This window comes from Heteronotia binoei, chromosome 2, assembly GCF_032191835.1.
Source record: "Heteronotia binoei isolate CCM8104 ecotype False Entrance Well chromosome 2, APGP_CSIRO_Hbin_v1, whole genome shotgun sequence".
NCBI classification, from domain to species: Eukaryota; Metazoa; Chordata; class Lepidosauria; order Squamata; family Gekkonidae; genus Heteronotia; species Heteronotia binoei.
This window is the reverse complement of record NC_083224.1, coordinates 12333249-12352743: the sequence shown is the minus strand read 5'-3', so window position 1 is coordinate 12352743 and position 19495 is coordinate 12333249. Positions and strand designations below refer to the sequence as shown.

Sequence of the window (19495 nt, the reverse complement as noted above, 5' to 3'; positions counted from 1 at the left end):
GGGTGGAGTCAGGAACAAGGGTGTGATAAGCATAATTGAACTCCAAGGGAGTTCTGGCCATCACATTTGAAGGGACAGCACACCTTTTTAAATGTCTTCCTTCCATAGGAAATAATGAAGAATAGGGGCACCTTCTTTTGGGGCTCATAGAATTGGACCCCCTGCTCCAATCGTTTTGAAACTTGAGGGTACTTTGGGGAGAGGCACTAAATAGTATACTGAAAATTTGGTGCCTCTACTTCAAAAAACAGCTCCCCCAGAGCCCCCAAAACCTCCAGATCAATTCCCCATTATATCCTGTGAGAATCGATCTCCACATAGGGAATAATGAAGTGCTCAGCAGACGTTTTCCTCCTCCCCTCCCCCCGTTTCTGGTGACTCTGAAGTGAAGGATTGGCCTCTCTACTCACGAGTTGCTGCCAACTTCTTCCAAGTAACACAGACGCCCCATCCCAAGAGGAAGCCTTTCCAATGGGAGACTGAAGCCTCCGGAGGGGGAAAGTCACATGGTCTTCTGGGGGTGGGGCTTCCCCCTGCCGGCCAGCTGACTGGGGGCGGGAAGGAGCCTGGGAAAGCGGGAAAACCTCTGCTGGGACTTGGGTATTGGCCAGCCTACTACTCCTTTCCTCCTCCTCTTCCTGTTAAGTGTACTTTTCCCAAAAATTAAAATTGAGGCTTAAGCCGTATCTAATTTTGCCTTCAAATCATCTTGCCTACTGAGACCGAAAACTTTCACGAAAGTTTTGGACTGTATTAGAGGGAGCGTTTTGGAGGAAGGACACAAGGACAGCGAGTCAAAGGAAACCCCAATTTGGCTCGGCTGGCCCAGTGGGCCGTTTTTGTCCACAGTTCAAGGCCTGCCCAACGCGCCCGAGAGAGAAGAAACAGCCGAGCTTGGAGGCAAAACCTTTAAAAATAAGTGTTTGGTTTTTTTTAAATTTGGGATATTTTACATTCTCTGGGTATGGCTAAGGTGGGAAAAGCGACGTTCGGACACGGTGTCCTCCTCGCCTTCCTCGAGGTACGGCTTCGTCTTCAGCGCGATGGAATCCCGCCACTGTTCATAGACGAGGGTGTACGTCTCTGCTCTTTTGACAGTGAACCTGTACAAGCGGTCCGAGAGGAGGTTGTGGATTTCGCAGGTGTCGGAGGCCACTGCCATGATCCCACAGTGGCCCTTTTCTTGCGGCAACCGGGGCTCCAGAAGCTTGAAACGGAGTTCGTATTGTTCCAGTTGCGGCTGCTGAGAGCCGACGAACCACTTGAGGCTCACCCAGTCCTCGTGGGCGACTGATTCCTTCCGGTCGAAGATCACCGGCATCTTGGTGACGAGGACGAGCTTAATGTGTGGGATTTTGGTAACCCCGACTTCGGAGACGAGGCGATGCTTGACGTACAACTTCCCGGGGACCAGCATGGCCAGGAAATTGTCCATCTGCTCCGACAGATCGGACAACCTTTGCCGGATGACGTCCCACCTGGAGAGGAAAGCCATCGTGTCGTAGGTCTCCAGGAAGTGGACCAGCTCCTCCCGACCTCTCTCCAGCTGTTCCAAAAGTTCCGAAAGCAGCAGCAGCTGGATTTTGGTTTGGATGGTTCCCACTTTCTTCATCCTCTGGAACCTCCACGGGTCTATCAGCTGGAACATGGTGGTGGGGAGCATCAGGTGATTCTGGTCTCCCAGGGCCAAGTGCTTGGGCAGGATTTCAATGTAATAGGAACATTTCCGTAAAAGCTCAATCCGCTTGTGGTGGCGTTTGAGCAGGTGGAGGCTCAGGTCGGAGTGAAGGAACTCCAGCACCATGTTTTTCCTCTCCGCGTACATGCTCCAGGACTCATTCTCTTGCTCCTCCCCGCCGCACACCACCAGGGTCTGGAGGTTGGCTCTCGTCTTGTTTAAGTAGACATCAATCGTTCCAATGTTCATCATGCCTGGGCTGGAAAGCGGCAGCGGCAAAGCAGAAACCAAAAGGAAAGCCGGTCAGTCACGAATGCAGTTCTTAGACTGCTTTCCCAGTTAACGCTCAGATTATGTTTCCATAAAAAGGTCAAGGGAGTCCCCTGCACAAACACCAGTTGTTTTCCAACTCTGGGGTGACGTTGCATCACCATGTTTTGGTGAACATATGAAGCTGCCTTACACTGAATCAGACCCTTGGTCCATCAAAGTCAGTATTGTCTACTCAGACTGGCAGCGGCTCTCCAGGGTCTCAAGCTGAGGTTTCTCACACCTATTTGCCTGGACCCTTTTTTAGTGGAGATGCCGGGGATTGAACCTGGGACCTTCTGCTTAGCAAGCAGATGCTCTACCACTGAGCCATCGTCCCTCCCCATAGAGGAAAGAACATATGAAGCTGCCTTATACTGAATCAGACCCTGGGTCCATCAAAGTCAGTATTGTCTACTCAGACTGGCAGCGGCTCTCCAGGGTCTCAAGCTGAGGTTTCTCACACCTATTTGCCTGGACCCTTTTTTAGTGGAGATGCCGGGGATTGAACCTGGGACCTTCTGCTTACCAAGCAGATGCTCTACCACTGAGCCACCGTCCCTCCCCACGGCAGATTTTTAACGGGAGGGTTTGCCATTGCCTTCCCCAGTCATCTACACTTTCTCCCCGGCAAGCTGGGGACTCATTTGATCGACCTCGGAAGGATGGAAGGCTGAGCCAACTTTGAGCCGGCTACCTGAAAACCCAGCTTCCGCCGGAATCGAACTCAGGTTGTGAACAGAGCTTAGGACTGCAGTGCTGCAGCAGTTTCCATACACAAAAGGAATACCTGACATCCCATATCCAGTTAATTAAAACCACCATGGTACAAGTCCAATAAAGGCCAAACAAAACATACAAACTCAAGCTATAGCCCAGGGGTGTCGAACATGTAGCCCAAGGACTGGATTAGGCCCCTGGTGGGCTCCTATCAGGCCCACAAGCAACGCACTGTCATCTGCTTCCTTCTCTCTCTTGCTTCCTCCTGCCTCACAGCTTGCCTTACCAGGCTTGCTCAGTTGCAAAGAAGAAGAAGATATTGGATTTATATCCTGCCCTCCACTCCGAAGAGTCTCAGAGCGGCTCACAATCTCCTTTACCTCCCTCCCCCACAACAGACACCCTGTGAGGTAGATGAAGATATTGGATTTATATCCCGCCCTCCACTCAGAAGAGTCTCAGAGCGGCTCACAATCTCCTTTCCCTTCCTCCCTCACAACAGACACCCTGTGAGGTAGATGAAGATATTGGATTTATATCCCGCCCTCCACTCCGAAGAGTCTCAGAGCGGCTCACAATCTCCTTTCCCTTCCTCCCCCACAACAGACACCCTGTGAGGTAGATGAAGATTCTGGATTTATATCCCGCCCTCCACTCCGAAGAGTCTCAGAGCGGCTCACAATCTCCTTTCCCTTCCTCCCCCACAACAGACACCCTGTGAGGTAGATGAAGATTCTGGATTTATATACCGCCCTCCACTCCGAAGAGTCTCAGAGCGGCTCACAATCTCCTTTACCTTCCTCCCCCACAACAGTCACCCTGTGAGGTGGGTGGGGCTGGAGAGGGCTCTCACAGCAGCTGCCCTTTCAAGGACAACCTTTGCCAGAGCTATGGCTGACCCAAGACCATGCTAGCAGCCGCAAGTGGAGGAGTGGGGAATCAAACCCGGTTCTCCCAGATAAGAGTCCGCACACTTAACCACTACACCAAACCGGCTCACCCAGCAAAACCTCTATTATCTCCATTGGCTGACCAGCACACAGAGCTACCCTGCAAAACCTCTATTATCTCCATTGGCTGACCAGCACACGAAGCAACTTATGTACAAAAGCTCACAATGCCCGGCCATTTCATGTTTTCCCCTGGGTCTTAGGCTCAAAGCATTGACCATGAGATTTCTGTAATGAATATCAATAAATCAAAAGCTGGTTTGCAACTTTCAGATACACACCTGAACAGCATACTCAAGATTGCTACAGCACAGACATTGTCTCCAGATTTTCATGCAATAGTTCAGAGCAAGAGGTGTCAGTTATCAGACACTGTTAGATAAACAAAATATTGCAAGAGTGGTAATCTTTTAAGTATCTTTTAGAAATCTTTAATTGTATTTCTCTGTGTCCTTTATAAAGTTTATATCTCTGCTACCGGACATTACATTTTATGACACCCGTGGCCCGGCCTATTGGAAAAATCAGTTCAGGGACCCTATAGCATTGATACGCAGGTAGTATTGTACTTCCCATTTTCTTCGCCATTGGAGACTTCATGAGAAGACAGCGGATAGGTACAGTATTCCCTTGTCTGTGTTTTACCCTTGTGTTATCCCCTATCCAATTTCTTACTGCTTCTCCGAGGACTGCAGGATTGTGGAATGATTTGATATCTTGTATGCTTGATATATTTTCCCAATAAAAACCATTCTTTTATGAATTAGTTTCCTCATTTTTTTAAAGGGAAATTCTTGCGAGGCATCTCCTGTATAAATAGGTTCTGTATCTCGCTGAGCCCTCTTGCCCACTGCTTAAATTTCTCAATCTCTGTTGAGGGCAATTTGGCTTAACCGGCCTGACAAGGTCTCGTTTATGTCAGATCCGGCCCTCATAACAAATGAGTTCGACATCCCTGCCATAGCCCTTCTCAACAGCTATCTATTAAACCAGAGGTGTCGAAAGTCATTTGTTATGAGGGCTGGATCTGACACAAATGAGACTTTGTTGGGCCAGGTCATGTGCGTCCACCTGCTCAAACAGATCAGACAAATTTTGCCTGATGATGCATGCTGTTCAGGTGTTGTTCAGGCTTTTGTCTGTAAGTTGCAGACCAACTTTTGAAGGCCTTCATTACAGAAATCTCATGGTCAATGCTTTGAGCCTAAGACCCAGAGGAAAACATGAAACGGCTGGGCATTGCAAGCTTTGGAACAAAAGTTGCTGCGTGTGCTGGCCAGCCAATGGAGAACATAGAGGCTTTGCTCTTTAGCTCCTGTGCGATTGAGCGAGCCTGGCAAAGCAAGCGGTGACGTAGAAGGAAGTAAGAGAGAGAGAAGGAAGCAGGTGATAGTGAGTTGCTCGCAAGCCTGATAGGAGCCCTCCAGGGGCCTGATCCAACCCTCAGGTCTAGGATTCCCAAGTCCAATTCAAGAAATATCTGGGGACTTTGGGGGTGGAGCCAAGAGACTTTGGGGTGGAGCCAGGAGACTTTGGGGTGGAGCCAGGAGACATTGGGGGTGGGTGCAGCCAGGAGCAAGGGTGCGAGAAGCATAATTGAACTCCAAAGGGAGTTCTGGCCATCACATTTAAAGGGACCACACACCTTTTAAATGCCTTCCCTCCACTAGAAATAATGAAGGACAGGGGCACCTTCTTTGGGGACTCATAGAATTGGACCCCCTGGTCCAATCCTTTTGAAACTTGGAGGGTGCTTTGAGGAGAGGCAACAAATGCTATGCTGGAAATCTGGTGCCTTTATCCCAAACAAGAAGATGAAGACAAGAAGATATTGGATTTATATCCCGCCCTCCACTCTGAAGAGTCTCAGAGCGGCTCACAATCTCCATTACCTTCCTCCCCCACAACAGACACCCTGTAAGGTGGGTGGGGTGAGAGGGCTCTCACAGCAGCTGCCCTTTCAAGGACAACCTCTGCCAGAGCTATGGCTGTCCCAAGGCCATGCTAGCAGGTGCAAGTGGAGGAGTGGGGAATCAAACCCGGTTCTCCCAGATAACATATGAAGAACATATGAAGCTGCCTTATACCGAATCAGACCCTTGGTCCATCAAAGTCAGTATTGTCTTCTCAGACTGGCAGTGGCTCTCCAGGGTCTCAAGCTGAGGTTTTTCACACCTCTTTGCCTGGACCCTTTTTTTGGAGATGCCAGGGATTGAACCTGGGACCTTCTGCTTACCAAGCAGATGCTCTACCACTGAGCCACCATTCCTCCCCATTATATCCCCTGGAGGGCAGGATATAAATCCAATATCTTCTTCTCTTCATCTTCTTGTTTGGGATAAAGGCACCAGATTTCCAGCATAGCATTTGTTGCCTCTCCTCAAAGCACCCTCCAAGTTTCAAAAGGATTGGACCAGGGGGTCCAATTCTGTGAGTCCCCAAAGAAGATAAGAGTCTGCACACTTAACCACTACACCTAACTGGCTCTCCTAAACAAACAACAACCCCCGCAGAGCCCCAGATACCCACGGATCAATTCTCCATTATTTCCTATGAGAATAAGTCTCCACAGAGGATAATGGAATGCCCAGCAGACTCCCCCCCCCCGCTTTCTGATGTCCCTGAAGTGGGGGGGGCTCAAAACTGGGGGATCCCCTGCCCCCACCTGGGGATTGGTAAGGCAAAAATAGGAAAGCACTGTGTAATTTACAAAGCAAGAATAAATGCAACCCCTCTTATTATGCTTTCAGTTCACTGGAACATCACAAACACAACTTTCAACCAAAAATACAATGGCTCTTCACTGAGCTTCACTGACGGAGAAGCAAGCGTGCAGATGAGACATGTAAACTATGCGAGAGATGTTGCCTAAAGCACGGGTTCCGGAAAAAAGACAGGCGGCCAGAGGAAGCGGCATATGAAACACGGAAGGAACCTTGGCCCCGTGTCGCCGTACCTGTGGGACTGAGCACTGGTACCCTCACTACACTTGCGTCTACTAAGAAACAGGACATTTTTAGACAGCAAGATATTGTACTTGTGTAGCATTGCAAAATATTGATCTGGAACGACTAGGTATGTGGAGATCAGTAGAGAGCCATTGTATTTTGGCTAAAACCTGTGTTTGGGATGTTCCAATGAACTGAAAGCCAGTTTGGTTAGTGGTTATGTGCGTGGACTCTTATCTGGGAGCACCGGGTTTGATTGCCCACTCCTCCACTTGCACCTGCTGGAATGGCCTTGGGTCAGCCAGAGCTCTGGCAGAGGTTGTCCTGGAAAGGGCAGCTACTGTGAGAGCCCTCTGGTGGGGGAGGGCGGGATATAAAAATAAAATTTGCTTTGCTTTGCTTTGCTTTGCTCTCTAGCCCCACCTACCTCACAGGATGTCTGTTGTGGGGGAGGAAGGGAAAGGAGATTGTGAGCCGCTCTGAGACTCTTCGGAGTGGAGGGTGGGATATAAATCCAATATCTTCATCTACCTCACTGGGTGTCTGTTGTGGGGGAGGAAGGGAAAGGAGATTGTGAGCCGCTCTGAGACTCTTTGGAGTGGAGGGCGGGATATAAATCCAATATCTTCATCTACCTCACTGGGTGTCTGTTGTGGGGGAGGAAGGGAAAGGAGATTGTGAGCCGCTCTGAGACTCTTCGGAGTGGAGGGTGGGATATAAATCCAATATCTTCATCTACCTCACAGGGTGTCTGTTGTGGGGGAGGAAGGGAAAGGAGATTGTGAGCCGCTCTGAGACTCTTCGGAGTGGAGGGTGGGATACAAATCCAATATCTTCATCTACCTCACAGGGTGTCTGTTGTGGGGGAGAAAGGGAAAGGAGATTGTGAGCCGCTCTGAGACTCTTCGGAGTGGAGGGTGGGATATAAATCCAATATCTTCATCTACCTCATAGGGTGTCTGTTGTGGGGGAGGAAGGGAAAGGAGATTGTGAGCCGCTCTCTTCGGAGTGGAGGGTGGGATATAAATCCAATATCTTCATCTACCTCACAGGGTGTCTGTTGTGGGGGAGGAAGGTAAAGGAGATTGTGAGCTGCTCTGAGACTCTTCGGAGTGGAGGGCGGGATATAGATCCAATATCTTCTTGAAAGCCTAATAAGCGTGGTTGCATTTATTCTTGGTTTGGAAACGACACAGAGTTTTCCTATTTTTGCCTTACCCACCTGGGGATTGGCAGACCTCCTCAGGTTGCATGTTTGGCACCCCTGATTTAGAGGTTGGCCTACTTTATAGATTTGTTCTAAGCTTTACTGAGATAATTTTGAACCTATTTAAGTCATGGCGTACCGCCTGCTAGTGTATCCAGTGCATAAGTCAACTTGAAAAGTGTCCTAGGTTAGGTATTTTACAATGGAGATTCCCCTGGCTCTCGTGCCCGTATAACGAGCCGACTTCTCTGTGAATGGAGAGAAATGGAATGACCTGGCAGATATACTTCATTCCCCATTGCCGTCTATCCAAATAGGATCTGGGAGACTCAGATTCGAATTCCTGTGCTGCCATGGAGGAGGACTGGGTGATCTTGGGCCAATCCCGTGCTTCCAGCCCAGCCTACTCACAGGGTTGTCGTGAGGAGACGAACACTTGCTTAAAAGTGCCACAGGCATGCAGAATTTGGTGTGCTGGTTGCGACAATATTTTTTTTTCCAGGAGACACCGTGTGCTAGGGCTGCCAATCCCCAGGTGGGTTTAAAAGTTCCTGAATGCGCGTCGAAGTCCGACTTCAAGCGCTTAGAACAACATTGCCTGCTCCGCAGGTCGCTTAAAGTGCCGGTGCGTCAACGATCCTGTGCGAAACAAACTCTTCAATCTTCTCTAGAGTCTTTGATCGCTTCATATATCGCAGGGGTGGCCAAGGGTAGCTCTCCAGATGTTGTTTTGCCTACAACTCCCATCAGCCCCAGCCAGCATGGCCAATGGCTGGGGCTGATGGGAGTTGTAGGCAAAAAACATCTGGAGAGCTACCGTAGGCCACCCCTGATATATCGCATGAGATTTCAAGCTCAGAGCGGCTCACAATCTCCTTTACCTCCCCCCCCCCACGACAGACACCCTGTGAGGTAGATGAAGATATTGGATTTATATCCCGCCCTGCACTCCGAAGAGTCTCAGAGCGGCTCACAATCTCCTTTACCTTCCCCCCCCCCACAACAGACACCCTGCGAGGTAGATGAAGATATTGGATTTATATCCCGCCCTCCACTCCGAAGAGTCTCAGAGCGGCTCACAATCTCCTTTACCTTCCCCCCCCCACAACAGACACCCTGCGAGGTAGATGAAGATATTGGGTTTATATCCCGCCCTCCACTCCGAAGAGTCTCAGAGCGGCTCACAATCTCCTTTCCCTTCCTCCCCCACAACAGACACCCTGCGAGGTGGGTGGGGCTGGAGAGAGCTCTCACAGCAGCTGCCCTTTCAAGGACAACTTCTGCCAGAGCTATGGCTGACCCAAGGCCATTCCAGCAGCTGTAAGTGGAGGAGTGGGGAATCAAACCCGGTTCTCCCAGATAAAAGTCCGTACACTTAACCGCTACACCAAACTGGCTCGATGCAGTCCCTTTAAATGTGATCGCCAGAACTCCCTTCGGAGTTCAGTCATGCTTGCTACCAGGGCTTTTTTTGTAGCAGGAACTCCTTTGCATATTAGGCTACACACTCCTGATGTAGCCAATCCTCCAAGAGCTTACAGGGCTCTTCGCACAGGGCCTGCTGAAAGCTCCAGGAGGATTGGCTACGTCAGGAGGTGTGGCCTAATATGCAAAGGAGTTCCTGCTACAAAAAAGCCCTGCTTGTTACACTTTTGCTCCTGGCTCCACCCCCAAAGTCTCCTGGTAGGGTTGTCAATCCCCAGGTGGGGCAGGAGGCGCGAGCCACACAGGCATTAAATCAACCTCAAATACTTAGAAATTCAATTATTTATATAGCAAATTATTCACAGAAAACACAGTGTATCACAAAGTGCAAAGGTAAACTGCTCCCGAAACAGCCATTCCTATACTGATACCCGACAGTCTGTTCTTTGAAACTGGAGTCGGAAAGTAGTGTGCAATGCCGTGTCCAATTCTTCTCTGTTAGCCAATATCTGGATGGAATGCAGCAAGGCAACACGACACAACAGGGATGCGCTAAATGCCCCGTTTCACGCGAGGCTTCAACGAGCTTCGGAGACCAACGCTCCTCCATGCAACAGACAAACGACGGTCGTTTAGGAGTGAGCAGTGAAGTGGCCAAGTTTGCGGATGACACTAAATTGTTCAGGGTGGTGAGAACCAGAGAGGATTGTGAGGGACTCCAAAGGGATCTGTTGAGGCTGGGTGAGTGGGCGTCAATGTGGCAGATGCGGTTCAATGTGGCCAAGTGCAAAGTAATGCACATTGGGGCCAAGAATCCCAGCTACAAATACAAGTTGATGGGGTGTGAACTGGCAGAGACTGACCAAGACAGAGATCTTGGGGTCGTGGTAGATAACTCATTGAAAATGTCAAGACAGTGTGTGTTTGCAATAAAAAGGGCCAACGCCATGCTGGGAATTATTAGGAAGGGAATTGAAAACAAATCAGCCAGTATCATAATGCCCCTGTATAAATCGATGGTGCGGTCTCATTTGGAGTACTGTGTGCAGTTCTGGTCACCACACCTCAAAAAGGATATTATAGCATTGGAGAAAGTCCAGAAAAGGGCAACTAGATTGATTAAAGGGCTGGAACACTTTCCCTATGAAGAAAGGTTGAAACGCTTGGGACTCTTTAGCTTGGAGAAACGTCGACTGCGGGGTGACATGATAGAGGTTGACAAGATAATGCATGGGATGGAGAAAGTAGAGAAAGAAGTACTTTTCTCCCTTTCTCACAATACAAGAACTCGTGGGCATTCGATGAAATTGCTGAGCAGACAGGTTAAAACGGATAAAAGGAAGTACTTCTTCACCCAAGGGGTGATTAACATGTGGAATTCACTGCCACAGGAGGTGGTGGCGGCCACAAGCATAGCCACCTTCAACAGGGGTTTAGATAAAAATATGGAGCAGAGGTCCATCAGTGGCTATTAGCCACAGTGTGTGTGTATGTATAAAATTTTTTGCCACTGTGTGACAGAGTGTTGGACTGGATGGGCCATTGGCCTGATCCAACATGGCTTCTCTTATGTTCTCATGAATGTCAGAGCGTTGGTCTCCAGGATGAATAGTTTTCGTCGTTTCCGAAGCTCATTGAAGCCTCGTGTGAAACGGGGCATTTAGCGCATCCCCGTTGCCTTGCTGCATTCCATCCAGCTATGTGCTAGCAGAGAAGAATTGGAGCATTGGACTCTTTTTCCACGGCATTGCACACTACTTCCTGACTCCATTCTCAAGGAACAAAACCGTCAGACATCACTATAGGACTGGTTGTTTCGGGAGTAGGTTTCCTTTGCACTTTGTGATACGCTGTGTTTTCTATGAATGATTTGCTATATAAATAATTGAATTTCTTAAGTATTTGAGGTTGATTTAACGTGAACGCCTGTGTGGCTTTCCCTTCCTGCTCTACCCTTTCACGTTACTCTGTTTGGTTGCTAAATCCCCAGGTGGGGGCAGGGGATCCCCTGATTTGGAGACCCTCCCCCCGCTTCAGGGTCATCAGAAAGCGGTGTGTGTGTGGGGGGAGGGAAATATCTGCATTCCATTATTCCCTATGGAGGCTTGATTCCCATAGGGTATAATGGAGAATTGATCTGGGTATCTGGGGCTCTGGGGGGGGGCTGTTTTTTGAGGTAGAGGCACTAATTTTTCAGCATTGCATCCAGCACCTCTTCTCAAAACACACCTCCAAGTTTCAAAAAGATTGGACTAGGGGGTCCAATTCTATGAGCCCCCAAAGAAGGTGCCCCCATCCTTCATTATTTCCAAGGGAGGGAAGGCCTTTAAAAGGGTTGCGGTCCCTTGAAATGTGATGGCCAGAACTCTCTTTGGAGTTCTGTTATGCTTGTCACAACCTCGCTCTTGGCTCCACCCCAATGTCTCCTGACTCCACCCCAAAGTCTCCTGGCTCCACTCCCAAAGTCCCCAGATATTTCTTGAATTGAACTTGGCAACCCTATCTGCTGGCCTCATCTTGGAAACTAAGCAAATTCGAGGAAGTTCCTCTTCTGCCACAAATGTTAAGTCTTTACGGTGCTACCAAACCTCTGCTCTTTTCTAGCCCTCTAGCACTCCCTCTAAGCCAGAGACGGCCAAATTTGCTTAGTATTAAGAGCCACATGGAATAAACGTCATATATTTGACAGCCACAAGACATGGACGTCAGATGTTTGAGAGCCACAAAACAGGCAGGCAGGCAGGCAAATAGATTGGAGGAGGGGGAGAAGGAGAGGTGGAAAGAAAGCAACTTTAATCTTAAATGCATTCTCCAAGTCACCATTCTGGCTTGGTTTGGAGAAGGGATTTAAAAGAGAAATGCCTTCTCCAAGTCAGCTGATGAGGTGGGGCTTTGTGAGCCACACAATACGTGAGTACCACACGTGGCTCCTGAGCCACAGTTTGGCCCCCTGCTCTAAGCTGTGGAGTCTTGTGAGCAAAATATCTACTTTGTGAGTTACTGGCATTACAGTTGTGAGCTACTGCATACATTAATTTGCTCTGGGGCCATTTTTCCTGATCTGAGACAAAAAAAACACACGTGTGAGCCAGAATGTGTGAAGGCCAATAAATGTGTGAATGCCAATATATCAAAAGTCGGTTTGCAATTTAACAGATTTGCACTTGAACGCACCTGAACGGCATACTCAAGACTGCTACAGCACAGACATTGTCTCTACAGTTTGATGCAATAATTCAGGGCAAGCGGTATCAACGATCAGAAGCTGTCAAATAAAATATTGCGAGAGTGCTAATCCTTTAAGTATGTTTTATTTTAAGGTTTTTTAAAAAAACAACATTGGTGCTTGTGTCCTTTATAAAGTTTATATCTCCGCTACCTGGCGTTACATTTTATGACACACGTCACCTGGGCCCAAGAAGATCTCATTTATATCAGACCCAGGCTGCATAACAAACTTAGTTCGACATCTCTGCTCTAGCTGTATAGTTATCTGGGAGAACCGGGTTTGATTCCTCACTCCTCTTCTTGCAGCTGCTGGAATGGCCTTGGGTCAGCCACAGCTCTGGCAGGGGTTATCCTTGAAAAGGCAGCTGCTGGGAGAGCCCTCTCCAGCCCCACCCACCTCACAGGGTGCCTGTTGTGGGGGAGGAAGGGAAAGGAGATTGTAGGCCATTCTGAGACTCTGTCCTTGAAAGGGCAGCTTCTGGGAGAGCCCTCTCAGCCCCAGCCACCTCACAGGGTGTCTGTTGTGAGGGTGAGAAGATATAGGAGATTTCTAAGATCTTGGGATATGAATTTAACAAAGTTGCAGAGACTTTTCTGTTGGGATTACAAATGGAAAAATTTCCAAAAGAAGATAGAACTTTAATCTGGTACTTGCTCTCAGCTGCTAGGACATTGTATGCGCAGATGTGGAAGCAAGAAAAAATACCAGAGAAATTGGATTGGATTGTAAAAGTTATGACACGGAGTGAAATGGATAAGTTAACAAGAACTTTAAGAGACTATGATTTAGAAGTATTTAAGATGGAGTGGAAAAAGTTCAGAAGATATGTAGAAAAAGAATGGAAAATAAAAGGACATTGGACAATTTTTGATAATGATTAAGTATAAGTGGGAGGAGGATATGAATTTTGGTTCTTATTAATTAGGGGTACCTTTTATAATGATGTTTTGAATATAGTACACCGGCGAGGGTCAAGTAATGGGGGGAGGGGTAGGTAGAAAGTAATATATGGGATAGAGAAAAAAGTAATTATTAATGATATAAGAAATTGAACATATTGCCATATGTTACTAATAAAAATTTTTGAAAAGGGAAAAAAAAAAGAAGATATAGGAGACTGTAAACCGCTCTGAGTCCCTGATTCAGGGAGAAGGGCGGGGTATAAATCTGCAATTCTTCTAATTTAAGAACACCTAGCCTTAAAGATTTAAAGATACCATTAAAAGATTTTCAGTGGATGGCCCATTTCACCTTACCTTGAGGGCAAAGCAAAGTTTTTGGAAAGATTAGCTAGTGAGCATGAGGCAACCCTCCAATTCTATTAATTTCTATTCTGGGAAATTCCTACACGTTTTTCTTGGGGGGGGGGGGAGTCAGTGCCTGCCGAGGGGGGAATTTGGGGCTGGATTTCACCTCCAGTCTGGAGTTTGCCTTCCAAAGCTGCCCTTTCCTCCCAAAGAACGAATCACTGTCCTCTAGAGAGGAGCTGTGATTCCGGAGGAACTCCAGGCCTCACCTGGATGTTGGCAATGTTCAATTCCAGACCCCCCCCTTCCAGTCCAGGGGCTCCTGCGTTGGTCAGGGCAAGGGTAGGGTGTCCCCCGCACAACCAGCGATCCCCCTTCTAGGGTTGCCAGGTCCAATTCAAGAAATATCTGGGGATTTGGGGGCTGGAGCCAGGAGACTTTGGGGGTGGAGCCAGGAGACATTAGGGGTGGAGCCAGGAGGCATCGGGGGTGGAGCCAGGAGCCAGGGTGTGACAAGCAGGATTGAACTCCAAAGGGAGTTCCGGCCATCGCATTTAAAGGGACCGCACACCTTTTAATTGCCTTCCTTCCAATAGAAACAATGAAGGATAGGGGTACCTTCTTTGGGGGGCTCATAGAATTGGATTTCATGGGCTAATCCTTTTGAAACTTGGAAGGTATTTTGGGAAGGGGCACTGGATGCCATGCTGCAAATTTGGTGCCTTTACCTCAAAAAACAGTCCGCCCCCCAAGAGCCCCAGATACCCACGGACCAATTTTGCATTATACCCTATGGCAGAGGTGGCCAACGGTAGCTCTCCAGATGTTTTTTGCCAACAACTCCCATCAGCCCCAGCCAGCATGGCCAATGGCCTCGGATGATGGGAGTTGAAGGCAAAAAAAAAAAAAAACACACCTGGAGAGCTACCGTTGGCCACCCCTGCCCTATGGGAACCGGTCTCCATAGGGCATAATGGAGTGCCCAGCAGACATTTCTCCCCCCTTTAAGATGAGCCTGAAGCAAGGGGAGGGCCTCCAAACCGGGCGATCCCCTGCCCCCACCTGGGGATTGGCAACCCTTCCCCTCGGAAGCCCTCTTCTCTTTGGAGGGGGGGGGATCTCCCGGCTCTCCCGCCCAAGCCCCCCGTGCGCTCCGGGAGGGATGGTGGAGCACGCATCGCCTCTCCCCGGCCAAGCCAGCCCCTTGCTGCCCCTCTCCCCGCGTTACCTGTGGCTGAGCAGAGCTGGGCCCTCCCGGGGGAGCGGCTCGAGGCCTCCCACCCACTGCATGCCCGGCCCGCCTGGGCGCTGCTGGCGCCGGGGAAGCCAAGGCTGGCCGGCCGCTCGGTCTCCCGGGCAACCCCCATTGTCCTCGCACGGAGGCCGCGTTCTGGAGCCCCCAAGGCGGGGAGGGGGCGCTTGCCAACCCCCCGGCGGGCACTTGGCAAAACGGGAAACCACAGGGCAGAGCGGGGGGGGGGCAGACTTCCTTAATGTGAGAGCCACAAAGAATAAACCTTGGATGTTTGAGAGCAGGAGGGAGGGAGGAAGAAAGGAAGGGAGGGAGAAAGGGAGGAAGAGAGGAAGGGAGGAAGGAAGGAAGGGAGGGAGGGAGGGAAGGAAGAGAGGAAGAAAGGGCTAGAGGGAGGGAGGAAAGGATAGAGGAAGGGAGGGAGGGAGGGAGAGGGGAAGGATGGGATAGAGGGAGGGAGGAAGGGATAGAGGGAGGGAGGAAGAGAGGAAGGAAGGGATAGAGGGAGGGAGGGAGGAAGAGAGGAAGGAAGGGATAGAGGGAGGGAGGGATGAAGGAAGAAGAAGAAGAAGAAGAAGAAGAAGAAGAAGAAGAAGAAGAAGAAGAAGAAGAAGAAGAAGATATTGGATTTATATCCCGCCCTCCACTCCGAAGAGTCTCAGAGCGGCTCACAATCTCCTTTACCTTCCTCCCCCACAACAGACACCCTGTGAGGTGGGTGGGGCTGGAGAGGGCTCTCACAGCAGCTGCCCTTTCAAGGACAACTTCTGCCAGAGCTATGACTGACCCAAGACCATTCCAGCAGGTGCAAGTGGAGGAGTGGGGAATCAAACCCGGTTCTCCCAGATGAGAGTCCGCACACTTAACCACTACACCAAACTGGCTGGAAGGAAGGAAGGAAGGAAGGAAGGAAGGAAGGAAGGAAGGGAGGGAGGGAGGGAGGGAGGGAGGAAGGAAGGAAGGAAGGAAGGAAGGGAAAGAGGGAGGGAGGGAGGAAGAGAGGAAAGAAGGGATAGAGGGAGGGAAGGAGGAAGGAAGGGATAGAGGGAGGGAGGAAGAGAGGAAGGAAGGGATAGAGGGAGGGAGGAAGAGAGGAAGGAAGGGATAGAGGGAGGGAGGAAGAGAGAAAGGAAGGGATAGAGGGAGGGAGGGAGGAAGGAGGGAAGGGATAGAGGGAGGGAGGGAGGGAGAAAGAAAGAAAGGAAGGAAGGGATAGGAGAGAGGAAGGGAGGAAGAGAGGAAGGAAGGGATAGAGGGAGGGAGGGAGGAAGGGAGGAAGAGGAAGAAAGGGATGGAGGGAGGAAGGGAGGGAGGGAGGTAGAGAGGAAGGAAGGGATAGAGGGAGGAAGGGAGGGAGGAAGAGAGGAAGGAAGGGATAGAGGGAGGAAGGAAGGGATAGAGGGAGGGAGGAAGGAAGAGAGGGAGGGAAAGGAGGAAGGGAGAGAGGAAGGATAGGAGGGAGGAAGGAAGAGCTATGTAGATTAAACATCAGATGTTTGAAAGAAGGGAGGGAGGGAGGGAAGAAGGGCCACATAGACTAAACATCAAATGTTTGAGAGAAGGAAAGAAGGAAGGAAAATAGATGGAGAAGGGAGAGAGAGGTGGAAGAAAACAACTTCAACTTTAAATGCCTTCTTTGGCGAACCAGTTTGGTGTAGTGGTTTAGTGTGTGGGCTCTTATCTGGGAAAACCGGGTTTGATTCCCCACTCCTCCACTTGCAGCTGCTGGAATGGCCTTGGGTCAGCCATAGCTCTGGCAGAGGTTGTCCTTGGAAGGGCAGCTGCTGTGAGAGCCCTCTCAGCCCCACCCACCTCACAGGGTGTCTGTTGTGGGAGGAGAAGATAGAGGAGATTGTAAGCCGCTCTGAGTCTCAGATTCAGTGAGAAGGCCGGGGTATAAATCTGCAATTCTTCTTCTTCTTCTCCAAGTTGCCTGCTGGGCTGGCCTGGCCTGGAGAAGTGCTTTAAAGAGAGCAATGCCTTCTCCCAGTCGGCCAATGGGACAGTGGGGACTTAGAGAACCTCACAGTGTGGGTGAAAGAACCGCAGATGGCTCCTGAGGCACAGTTTGGCCACCCCTGGTGTCGAGATTAGCGAAAGATGCAAGAACCACTGTGTAACTTAAATGCGAAAAATAAATGTGCTTTACATATTTCTTGTGCTTTGCTCATGAGGTTCTTTAACAGTCACTCTTTATCCAAAGTTCACATCACTCCATATTGCTTCAAAGTCCACTCAAACCAATGATATTTCTAAGATCGAAACCCGGATGCTGACGTCATGGGTACCAGCTGCTACCTCAAGCAGACATTAAAGTTATCTCTGGTACAGCCTGCAGCATCACGTCCCGGCGGCCACACAGGAGAAAGTAATTTAAGAAGTACGACGGGAGTAAGGTTTTATTAGGGCAATTTTAATTCAAGAAGCATTTGAAGGTAGATGCCGAGCTGATATAATATAATTCCGTCCACCTTCCGGGCACATGAGGCCATGTTTTTATAACGAAGCGTAAACGATTACATGTTCCCTAGGTTTAAAAAGCCGTGTTTCGGTTGTAAACCTTTGTCTTGATCAATTCGCTTCGTATTATCTGGAACCAATGCTCACAACAATATCCGTGCGACGAGTCAATTTCTTTTGAAGAGCCCCATGGTACAGAGTGGTAAAGCGGCAGTACTGCAGTCGGAGCCCTCTGCTCATGACCTGAGTTCGATCCCTGGCGGAAGCTGGGTTTTCAGGTAGCTGGCTTGAGGTTGACTCAGCCTTCTATCCTTCCGAGGTCAGTAAAATGAGAGCCCAGCTTGCTGGGGAAAAGTGTAGATGACTGGGGAAGGCAAGGGCAAACCACCCCGTCAAAAGTCTGCCGTGAAAACATTGTGAAAGCAACGTCACCCCAGAGGCGGAAACGACTGTGCTTGCACAGGGGACCTTTCTTTTCCTTTCCAGTCAGTTTCTTTATCTGGCATTAGCGGTTCTCTCCACCTGGGGACTGGCAACCATAATAATAATAATAATAATAATAATAATAATAATAATAATAATAATAATAATAATAATAATAATAATAATAATAATAATAATAATAATAATAATAATAAATATTAACCCTACCAGTACCTCTTTTTCTACAAATTGACCCCTGAACAGGAGAGGATGGGATACCGCACATGTTTTGATGCTCTGTGCACAGACCCCCTAGGGCGTGGACTCCTTTTTCTAGATTCAGGAAATTTTGTGCTGTGTCCCCTCTTCCCAGAAAGCCTCTTACACATCTGGAAGGGGCAGTTGTGCAAAGAAGCGTATTCGGGGCTTTTTTTAAAAGCAGGAACGCACAGGACTGCAGTTCCAGCTGGCTTGGCATCTGGAGGTGTGGCCTAATATGCAAATGAGTTCCTGCCGGGCTCTTTCTACCCCAAAGCCTTGTGTTTCTTCGAGCAAATCCTTCTGTGAAACGGAGGTTTCCTCCTTTGCAGATGGGTCAATGTGTATGTGTACTTTCCCCCACGAGAGGGCAGCAAAATTACTTGCTTTGGTACCAAACTGACTTCCGAATTTAAAACTTCAGGTCGCTGTCGAGAATTAGGAACTGGCTTCAGTGTTAATGCTTTTCTGCGGCTGCCAGCTCAAAGTGGAGCTGAAATGAAACATTTACATCACTTGAGATCCAACATGAAAACAGACGGGCTTGAAACACAACTGAAGTTGATTCTTGCTCAGTGTCAAATCTTGCAATAATGAGACTCTTTGTATTTTCAAACAACAAAGCCGTAGACGAGCGCACCTTTAAGACCAACTAAGTTTTATCCGGAAATGTAACTTTCGTATGCTCTTAAGCAGACTTCATCAGACAAAATGGGACTGGCAAGCAGAAATTCTTAATGTAAGTGGGCAGTGAGTTGGTACATAGAATCATGGGAATGCTTTTAGCAGATTAAAAGAATTCACCAATAGGGATCTGTGTTTGTTAGGACAAAGCAGGGCTGTAACAACGCTGGAGGGTGATAAAAAGCAGACCGGCTGTTGTAGGTGCGAAGCGCCATAAATCTAGGTAACATTCTGGCTTTGTTAGTTTAAATAGAGGGCAAGTTTTCTCAAGAGATTATAACATCCATTATAGTTGTCTTCCTTTTTTTTCTAATGACAAACTATAATGGATGTTATAATCTCTTGAGAAACCATGCCCTCTATTTAAACGAACAAAGCCAGAATGTTACCTAGATTTATGGCACTTCACACCTACGACAGCAGTCTGCCTTTTTATCGCGTTGTTTCAGCCCTGCTTTGTCCTAACACTAACAAACACAGATCCCTATTTGTGATTCTTTGAATCTGCTAAAAACATTCCCATGATTCTACACTGCCCACTTATATTAAGAACTGCTGCTCGCCATTCCCATTTTGTCTGATGAAGTCTGCTTACGAGCTTACGTTCTGAATAAACTTAGTTGGTCTTAAAGGTGCACTTGTTTACTGCTTTGTTCTATTGCTTAAGGCCAACACGGCTGCCTGTTGGGATCTATTTTCGATAAG

General features: G+C 48.7%; 1 protein-coding gene and 1 non-coding gene across 2 annotated transcripts; both read right to left on the bottom strand.

Annotated features, from left to right (window-relative positions):
- Positions 1 to 949: 949 nt before the first annotated feature.
- FNDC11 (fibronectin type III domain containing 11) lies at positions 950 to 15080 on the bottom strand. Its single transcript, XM_060263680.1, has 2 exons — positions 14942 to 15080; positions 950 to 1932 (listed from the first exon to the last, which is right to left on the bottom strand). The coding sequence occupies exons 1-2, from the start codon at positions 15078 to 15080 to the stop codon at positions 950 to 952; spliced, it is 1122 nt and encodes a 373-aa protein (XP_060119663.1).
- Positions 2256 to 2326, bottom strand: TRNAS-GCU (transfer RNA serine (anticodon GCU)). Its single transcript has one exon. It is a non-coding gene; the product is annotated as a tRNA-Ser (tRNA).
- Positions 15081 to 19495: the final 4415 nt, after the last annotated feature.

Bases quoted from the DNA above. Each gene is read 5' to 3' on its own strand.
- FNDC11 (XM_060263680.1), bottom strand. From the start codon at position 15,080: ATGGGGGTTGCCCGGGAGACCGAGCGGCCGGCCAGCCTTGGCTTCCCC. The intron at 1,933-14,941 runs GTAACGCGGGGA...TTTCCAGCCCAG, and splicing joins CCAGCTCTGCTCAGCCACAG to GCATGATGAACATTGGAACG.